This window comes from Canis aureus, chromosome 3, assembly GCF_053574225.1.
Source record: "Canis aureus isolate CA01 chromosome 3, VMU_Caureus_v.1.0, whole genome shotgun sequence".
NCBI lineage: Eukaryota > Metazoa > Chordata > Mammalia > Carnivora > Canidae > Canis > Canis aureus.
The window spans coordinates 28,866,427-28,876,222 of record NC_135613.1 but is presented as its reverse complement, the minus strand read 5'-3'; the positions used below and the strand labels follow the sequence as shown (position 1 = coordinate 28,876,222).

At 61.5% G+C, this 9,796-nt stretch overlaps 1 protein-coding gene across 1 annotated transcript; it reads left to right on the top strand.

Moving 5' to 3' along the window:
- Positions 1–7,243: 7,243 nt before the first annotated feature.
- Positions 7,244–8,250, top strand: HES3 (hes family bHLH transcription factor 3). Its single transcript, XM_077883641.1, has 3 exons — positions 7,244–7,324; positions 7,434–7,515; positions 7,886–8,250. Exons 1-3 carry the CDS (start codon positions 7,244–7,246, stop codon positions 8,248–8,250), a joined length of 528 nt encoding a protein of 175 aa, XP_077739767.1.
- The last annotated feature ends 1,546 nt before the right edge of the window (positions 8,251–9,796 follow it).

Here is a 9,796-nt window from a genome sequence, read left to right as displayed (position 1 = left end):
TCGCGATATCGCCGCGCCGCGCGGCCGGCGCTCGGCTTTGGCGGGAGCGGCCCCGCCCCGCCGGCCCCCGGGAGCCCTCTCCCTGCCCTCCCCCGCCCCCCGGGACCCCCTGACCCAGGCCTAGCGGCAAACGGCCGGCGCGGGCGCGGGCGCGGGCCACCCGGGTCCCGGGCCGAGGGGCGCACGCGGGCGTCTGCCAGGAGGCAGCCCCAGCCTGCGGAGGGACCCCGCCCTCGGCCGGCCCCGCGCGGCCCCCAGCCCAGCGGACGCCCCCGGGCGCGCAAGGCAGGAGCGGGGCGGCCGGCGGGGTGCCCGGGCTGCCCCCCGCGCGCGGATGACCGAGGGGGAACGTTGGCCAATGGTGAGGAGCTCAGCCTGCACCACGGCTTTCCAAAGGCAGAATGCGAAACTTTACCGGGCGGTCTTGCGAAAGCAAACGCGCGAGCCTGGGGAAAAGACGGAGATAGAAGCCACAGTTTTCTTTTTTTGTTTTTTGTTTTTTGTTTTTTAACAGCGGTCATCTCCAGGTGATAGAACCCGGGTGACTTTCATTTTCCACATTGCGCACGGTCAACACACATTTACTTTGTTATTATTTTTATTTTATTTTATTTTATTTTATGATAGACCTAGAAGGAGAGAGAGAGAGGCAGAGACACAGGCAGAGGGAGAAGCAGGCTCCATGCCGGGAGCCCGACGCGGGACTCGATCCCGGGACTCCAGGATCACACCTTGGGCCAAAGGCAGGCGCCAAACCGCTGACCCACCCAGGGATCCCCCACATTTACTTTTTTTTTTTTTTTTTTAAATTTATGATAGTCACAGAGAAAGAAAGAGAGAGAGGCAGAGACATAGGCAGAGGGAGAAGCAGGCTCCATGCACCGGGAGCCTGATGTGGGATTCGATCCCGGGTCTCCAGGATCCTGCCCTGGGCCAAAGGCAGGCGCCAAACCGCTGCGCCACCCAGGGATCCCCACATTTACTTTTTAAATCAGACACTGTTCTTGTTTTGAAAGGGTTCCTGTTCTCACCCGGGAGAGCTCACAGAGGGATGAGGAGGAGAAAGGCAAGTAAGCAAGTGAGTGCAGTAAACTGTGGGTGGGGTAGAAGTGGGACCTGAGCCCAGTCTGAATGGAGAGGAGAGAGAGGGATCCAAGGTTAGGAGGCAGCATGGAAGAGAGGCTGGAGCTAGGTCTTGGGGCACTCAGCCTTCTGCTGAAAATGAGAGCAAGGGCATCTATGGAGAGGGAGGGAGCGCGGGCACCAAGTTTGCAGACTCAAGAGGCAGGAGAAAGGAAGCCGGGAGTTGGGATAGGGGACAGGCCCCGGGAGAGGCTGGAGCCCAGAGTAGTGGGTCAGAGAGTCCTGAGACCAAGCGGGCTGTGCACAGCAGTCAACCAAGCCTGCTTCTGAGCCTCTGGCTGCCCCACACTCTTCTGTCCCCACAGGACCTGGCTGGAGGCCTGGCGTTTGAGCAGCTGGGGTCAGGGAAGAATGGGGAGCCTGGGACTGAATCCTCCTCTCTGCACTGCCTTGGCCCAGCTTTTTAAGTTAGGGCAAATCACCTCCAAACCTCGGCTTCTTGTAAAGTAGGGGTCCTAATTTCACCATCAGGTATTGATAACGTTCTGCAAAGCCCGGTACCAGGTTTAAATGATGTTCAGAAGACATTTGCTAAACTGGGTTCCTGGGAATTGAAAGGAGATTTAATGTTTTAAAATCCAAAGTTGCCCAGTTGCAGTGCCACGTTAGGAAGGAGGCATGGTGTACTGCAGGCTGAGACCTCAGGCTCCTGACACTGCCCCCAATTTCTGATGCTCTCACCCAGACTCAGTACCTCTCTTCCAATGCTGGGATGCCTCAGGGACCCTAGAGAATGATCATTGCATTTTCACTCCTGGGAGTGAAGTTAGTCCTGGGGCAGAGAGCTGCCCCCAGGACACTCCTTTTCTGGCCATTGGCATCTGCTGTCCACACTGATTTAGGGCCCTGATTCACCGTCAGGGACTGTCCCTGTTCTAGGGGCACAGAGCAACAGGAAAGCCAGTTAGGTTAGCCTGAGCAACACTTTCTCCTCTGCTCACCACTTCCCTTTAGACCATACATCTCCATCAGCCTCATCTTGGAGAAGGAAGAAAGAGGAAGCAGTCCCCTGCCATGTATGGCCAGATCAGAGGGAAGGGGAATTTTAAGAAGTGCCTGGAGTTGCTGAATCGGTCAGGGAGGGCCCATAATTCACAGAGCAGTAATGGAGGAAAGAGCCAAGTAAGCAAATATATGCATGCACTGGCATAGACCCAGAGAAACAAAGTTACACACAGAGATGGACAGATGCACAGAGAAACAGTTCACCCAGAGGTACGGGCAGAAACATATGCAGAGACCTGCATTCCAACCAGAGAGGAAAGCAATCTGATCAAAGAAGTCCATTCTGCATCCTGTTCTCCAGTGTCCTCCCCAGGCAGGAGAACAAGCAGCCCATAAAATTATAAGAAAATAAAGGTGAACTACTCAGCCCTGGGATGCCTCTCTTGCCTTCTTTTGTAAATAAGCATTTGAATGTGTTTTGTTCTTGGAGCTTGGAGGCAAGCACAAAGGGAGCCCTTTCTCATGCAGGAAGGTCCCTCTGCTGGGTCTCCCCTGGGCGCCCCTCCTCCTGGTCTTCGCCCACCAGCTGAGGTAGCTTTCTATCCCACGCCTAAGCAGGGATTCCTCCGGTTCAAAGGGTTCTAAGAACCTCCTTGACTTTTCCAAGTTAAACTTCAGGCTGGGATGAAATCAGACTTCTTTTTCTTAAATGGGGCTCCTTTGTGGAGAGAATGTAGAAGAGGGGATAAAAGCCCGAGCAAGCTGGAGGCAGGTGCAAGGATGAGGCATGACCAAGCACCTCAACACACCAGCTTCCCAGGGTGAGAAGTTTGTTCTTGTCCAAGCTTGAGATAAGCCACGCCGGCCACGTTAGATAGAGTCTGAGAACTGGCCTCTCCCTCCTCCCTGCAGGTGGGCCCCTGGTCAGTTGTTAGAGCAGCTTCCTGGGGCTCCTTGTCACTCACAGGCCCTCGGTCCCATCCACTTGCCACGTGGAGGCCAGGAGGGGCCAGTTCAGGGTAGCTGCAACTCTCCCCAGGAGGGAACACTGATCCTCCAACACTTTTCTTCTCCTTCCTCTGGCCACTCTGGGCTCCAGGCATGAAAGCCCCCTCTCTCTAGTCTGGAAACGGGTAAATGATGCGTAATTTATGAGCACATCAGCCTGAAGTGCATAAGTCATATGTGCACAAAAGGGCCGGGTAAATATTTAAAGATTAGAGCCAGCTGGGGAGAAACACAAAGGGCTGGGACAATGGGGGTCTCTCTGAATTCACTCTCCCTGAGCTGGGCCAGCCCGGTTCAGTGTTGATGCACTCACTGGAGTCCCAGCCTTTGTCCCCTGGAGGGCCCTCTGCGGCCCGGACTATTCGGAGTCCCAACACAGCTAAAGAGAGTTAAACAATCGCAGCCTCTCCAGCCCCATCTGGAGACAATTGGCTGAGTCATTTCAGAGCTTTCGCTGTGTCCCAATAGTTAATTACACGAAGCAATCACTTCATTCCACTTTGAAATGCAGCTGCAGAGACCAACGGTGCATTTCTCCCCACCCCCACCCCCAACTCACCTCACCCTCGGTGGCCTCAGCGGCACTCACCAGTTAGCATTGCTTTCAATGTCTGGGTGCTGCAGGAAGGGAAGGGGCTTTCTCACCCAGGGTGGAGAGGCTACACAGGGCCATTACCCGGGAGGACTGTAGAATATTTGCTCTGGTTCCTGTCCCGGGACCTGTAAACCCCCCTCTCTACCTTCTGCCAGAGCTTAGTTGCTCTGTAATGTTCTTTCTTTTGCCAAAGTTGAGAAAACCAAACGGGGAAAGGAAGAACAAAGTCACAGGCCACTTTTTGCCTTAAATTCCCAAGCCTGAGGAAGCTGAGGGCTCTGAGTATTCCTGGAAGCCCCCAGAGGCCTCCAGAACTATAGAAGGAAATTTTTCCTTGAATGAGCAAAGCGCAGCCTGGGTCTCCTCAGCGCTTTGCCCGAACTTGTGCTGCTTTCCAAGCCCCCCCTAGGGATCCCAGATGCTAAAGATGGAAAAGGAGTCGGTGGCCTACATCCCAGTTTGCATAAGCCCAGCTTCTAAGTTGGTCCATGTCCTTCCCTGCAGCCTGAGAGCGCTTTGCCCTGCTTGCTCTCAGAGAAGGGGGTGGAGGGGGTGCCGCCCCTCCCAATTCGCCTTCCCTATCTCTACACACCCCATTGGAATATGAGCATGGGTAGGACGCTCAGGCTCAGGACTCAAAAGCAGATTGAGGGAGAAATTGGGTCTCAATGGGGAAGTGGCTGCCCGGGAGCCAGAGTTGTGGGTAAAGTGGGGATTTCTCCGGGCAGGGGGATTGGAATCCGCCCGGGGTTCTGTGCGACCTTCAGCCCCCTTAAGGGCTATTCGGGGTGGGGAGCCGGGCTGGGGTGGGAAACCTGTAAAGCCGGGATGAAATCAGCCTAGCTGTGTGTCTGTGTGTGTATGTGTGTGGGGGGCACCTCAGCCCAGGGACTTGTCCCAGGATGGGGAGAGAGGGTACGTAGGGGCAGGTGCTTGGGGTAGGGGTAGGGGGCAGCGGAGGCGGAGGCCCATTAAATGGGCGGGGGTGGGATTTGACGGCTGCGAGTCCAGCTCGGGCCTCCCCGCCAGGCTCGCCGCCCGCAGCCAAAGCAGAACATTGCGAATTAGCTCATTTTGCGGTCAATTTTCCACTGCTTAGGAAAACACTAAGCCACCCACGTGAGCGGCCCCACCCAGCGCGGCCGGGAGCCCTCGGCCAGGGCTCAAGAGGAGTGATGGCCCGAGGAGGGCAGGATGCCCGGGTGCGGGCAGGGGCGGGCCGCGGGCCCCTTTACGGCAGCCCTAACTCTGGAGAGAGGGCGGGCCAGGAGCGCAAGACGAGGGCCATTAGTTAGCTAATACGCCAGAGTTGAAAGGCGCGGGCGGCGGTTTATGGGGAGGCATCATAATTAGGGGACAAATTGCCCCGCAGCCCGCGCTGCTCGGGAGCGGGGGGCGGGGGTGAGGGGGCCCGCGGAGCGAGGCGCGCGCCCAGATTCCGTGCAGATGTGCAGCAGCTGGAAGCCCGTGCGCGGCGGGGCGCCCGGAGTTTGGCCCCGAGGGGGCGGGCGCGGGCGGGCTTTGTGGGGCCGGCACAATGCCCTTAACACTCGGCTGCCCCCTTTGTGCCCGGCCGCGCCGCCCGCCTGCCCCGCGGCGCCTTTGTACGGGGCCGCCACCCCCCAAGCCAGAGGAACGCACAGAGGCCCATGGGGCCCGGTCAGCCCCCGCGCTTCAAAGCTGCCCGGCGCGTGCCAACGCCCGCCGTCCGGCCTCGGCCCCGCCGCCCCACCGGGGCCCGGCCCGGCCCGGGTCCGGCCCGCGGCCTGCAGCCCAGACGGAAGAGCACCCTGGAGCCGCGGACCACGCAACCTGGGCCTGAAAGGAGGGCGGGGCGCGATTCTCCACGCTGTTTGGCGCTTGAGAACGCCTCTGCGCGGCAGGGCCCTTCACTGCTCCGGGAGGGGGGCGAGTGTCCGCGGAGAAGAAACCCCGGGTCCAGAGAGCCAGGGGGGAGGGGGCCCACCCAAGACCCAGCAATATCCCTTCCCCCTCACGCTGAGTCCCTGCAAAGGCCAATTTGTTTATTCCTCTGCCACAGGGCTCAACTGCACAACTTTTGAGTCCCTGCTTTCTTCATCACCCTCCAGAGCAGCTGTGGGGACCTGCATTGCGTTTTACAAACCCTGAAATGAGGCCCTGCGAGCCCAGTACAGGGTATGAACCCAGGCACTCCTCTGGGCCTCAGCCTTCTAGTCACAGCTACTGGAGTCCTGCTCCTGGGGCCCCACCGGAGACTGCACCAGTCCTGCTGTTAGGCCTAACCCATCCTGGTGTGAGTGCCTCCTCCACTGAGCTCCCTGGGTCCAACCACACCCTGAATAATAAAAAGCCTTTGGGGATCCCAGACCTCCAAGAGCACAGAATGGTGTTCTTCCCATATGATCAGTGGTCTTTCCCACCCTCACCTTACATTTGTTGGGACTGAGAGAAGACTGGTGTAAATAAACTTGCAGGCTGTGAGGGAAAGTGTCAGTGCCTCACATGTCCAGCCTGGAAACCCACATCTTTGGATGGGGAGGCTGTTCTATTCCTCCCGGTTTGAGGCTGTCTGCAGCCTCCTCCCAGCTAGGAGAGGTGAACTGGGGCCTAACAGGGCCCAGAGGGCACATGAGCCCAGGCTACACCTCTGCACGGGAAAACAGACCTCAGCCAGGGGGAGACTGGCCCCGAGGGCGGGCTGCACGCTTTAATGGGACACATGTTGCTGCTTGGCCCCCTCGGGCCCAGCCTGTGCCCGGCTTTGAGCAGCCACAGGCAGAAAATCGCTGCATTGTCCCAACATTAGGGCGGCTAATGTGGCGTTGCCAGCGTGGCCAGAGCGTGAAACCCGCAGAAAGGCCTCGCTGGTGGGTCCTCCCTGCTTCCGCATCTTCATCAGGCCCAGAGAAGCCCGGCACCTTGTCAGAGTCATTAGTGGGGCTCAGAGCCTGCTGGGCTGAAGGACATTCCTCGGTGAGTGCCCCCCCAGAATGTTGGAGATGAAGGGGCCTAGTAAGTGGGCCTAGTGGAGGCTCAGTACCTATGGACACTAGACAAGGGGACTGGACAGGGCACGGAGGGATGTGTATTGGAGGGGACCCCAGACTAAGGGAATGATGAGGGAAAAAGGAATGAGAGGGATAAAGGAAAGACTGAGAAAGGAGAATTAAGAGTCCCTTGGAAGAGAGAAGCGTTCCTGGAGGTGAAAATGAACCCGGACTGAGAGAGGGGGTCGGGCAGAGGGAGGTGGGGAATTTCACAGTGCATTCCCCCCCCTCATCTCCTCCCCCTCGGGGTTCCTCGAGTCCAGAAGGGCCTCATTGACATGTAAACGAGGAGCCCCTATAAAGGCGGCACTGCCTCCCACAGGCGCAGATAACGACAACATGGGCACTAAGCCTGGGACCCAGGGCAGCTCTGGTGGCCATGCCAGCAGCTTCCGCAAGGTCTGGGGGCCCTGAAGGGCACAGTCTGGGGACCCTGCCAAGCCGGGGGTGGGATGGGACTGACATGGAGAGGACTGTGGCCCTCCCCTAAAATGCCACCCCTCCACAGATCTCCAAGCCGCTCATGGAGAAGAAGCGACGGGCACGCATCAACGTATCCCTGGAGCAGCTGAAGTCATTGCTGGAAAAACACTACTCACACCAGGTGAGATGTGGGGACCTGGTGAGGTGGGGGTGATACAACCCCCCCACCCCTAACCTCGTCTCCTCCAAGTTGGACTGCCCCACTAAGAGCCTTTTCCACGGATCTGCAGATCCGGAAACGCAAGCTGGAGAAGGCAGACATCCTGGAGCTGAGCGTCAAGTACATGAAAAGTCTTCAGAACTCGGTGCAAGGTGGGAGGGCACCCGGAAGGGCAGGGTGAGGAGCTGCGGGGTGGGGATGACTTGGGTCAGAGCCACGGACATGACAAGGCCAGATAAAGGAAAAATGGATGGAGAAGAAAGCTGAGGCAGTGGGCAGCTGGGGGAGGAGGGGGCCGCAGACTGCCGGAGGCAGGAGGCTGCAAAGACATTGCAGACCCGTGCAGTTGTGATCCGGGTGGGCGAAGATCTGGACCCTGGGAAAGAAATTCGGGTTGCCTGGTTCCTCCCCTTCCTCCCTGCCACTCTTCCTCCCCGTCCCCCCCTTCCCCTTCTCCACCGCTCCTCCTCCCCTCCTCTTCCCTCGCCCTCACATTTCTCCCGTCCGCCCCCCTCCCCCCAGGGCTCTGGCCGGTCCCCGGCGGAGTTGAGTTCCCGTCGGGCTTCCGCAGCGGCCTGCCCGGCGTCAGCCAGCTTCTGCGGCGCGGAGAGGAGGGCGGCGGCGGCCTGCGCTGCCCCCTGGCGCACGAGCGCGCAGGTGGCAGCACCATGGACAGCGCCGGCCGGAGCCCCGAGGCCGCCGCGCCGCTCGGGCCCTGTGCCCCAGCCCTGTGGGGCCCCGCTCCGGTCCCCGGCGGCTCCGGTCCGCGGCTCCTCTTCCCTGGGGATCTCCCCGGCCCGTCCTCCAGCGTCCCGGGGCCGCAGCCGGCGCCTCGCCAGTGCACCGAGAGCCCGGGGCCGGGTCGGGGCGTTTGGCGGCCGTGGTGAGGGCCCGAGCGGCCTCGGACTCAAGGGGGCCCTCGTCTGGCCTGGGGACGCAGAGGCCGGTGAGGGCGCGCCCGCGGCGACGGCGGGACCCCAGTCGTCGGCCCCGGCCCCGGCCCCGGCCCCAGGCAGGGGCGGCTGGGAGGGGGCCGCGTGCCCGCGAACGCGAGGACACACACGGAGCCGCAGGGGGCCGGGGTCCGCCCCCACCGCAGCCCCACCGACTCAAGCCAGACCCCCGTCTCTCCTCCCCACCTTCTCGCGGGGCTGGGAGGGGACGTCCCGGGCCGCGCCTCGTTCCCAGGGCTCCCGGCGGGCAGCCCGCCCCCCCCCGCCCCCGCCCCGCAGCCTCGCCGCGGTGGGAAGGTCGCCGTCGGCAGCGGCGCAGAGCGGACCCCTCGCAGCGAGGAGAATCGCTGCCCCGCCCCGGCCCATTCAGCCGGCCGAGGACGCCCGGTTCCCACCGGCACAAAGCGAGCCGGGTCCCGCCCCGCCGGCGAGGGGCCCCCGGCCCGCCCCCACCTCGGACCCCCTCGGACCCCCTCGGCTGCCGCGGATCCCCACCCCCTCCGCACGCGGCGCGGCCCACCCGGCCCGCCCCGGCCCGCCCCGCCCCGCCCCGCCCGAAGACCCGCCCCGAGCGCTCGGAGCTGCGCCGCGGGCCCCGCAGGATGCTCCGCCCACCGCGCGCTTCGCCCGCACCTCCCCGCGCGCCGCCCGAGGGTCCCCGCCTCCCGACCTCTGGGGCAGCCGCCGAGCCCGCGGCCCTCGACAGCCTGCCCCCGTTTGCGCGTCCGAAAATGAGGTCACGACTGTGCTCGGACTCTAGCCCGGGGTCCCGGTTCTCAAGGACCAGCCTGGGGAGGGGGAACGGGAATCCCGCGCCGAGCCCCGGAAGACATCCGGGCACTTCCAGCTTGAAATCCAGAACGCAGACAGGGCAAACCTGTGAAATGGGTGTAAAGAGACCGTGAAGGTCCAAATTTCTCCCACGATGCCGACTTGGGTGCATCTTTTGAGCTACAAATACCGACTTCTATAAAACATTTCTCCTTTAGGAGGGCCCCTGCTTTGCCTGTGTGCTAAACCGGTTCTGGTTACACTGCGAGGAGAGGGCGGCCAGGCTCCCCCACTCCACCCATTGGGCTCTCTGGATGGAGCACGGGCGGGAAGGGGTCCCGGCTGTGGCGGTCTGGGGGGAGGCCTCTTGGGTCTCGGCCCCCTACTGCGCGGGGCGGGCGGACGGGGGCCCGGGACAGCCGCCCTCATCCCTCTGCTAGCCACTAGGTGGCGACATTACACTGCGGACCCAGCGCGCGGCCTTGAAATTCCTACTCCGGAGGCGGCGAGCTGCAACCCCCCACCCCACCCCGGCCCGGCCCTACGCTTGCCCTCCTGAACCAACCAACCCCCGCAGGGGCTAGACGCCCCTGAGGCCATAGCCATATCTGGGGCCGAGGCTACCAGCTGCACTCCCAGGGCTTCTGCTATTAGGGCTTTGGGGGCACACCCTACCTCTCCATCCCGTTGCTGCTCCAGGCCAGCCTCA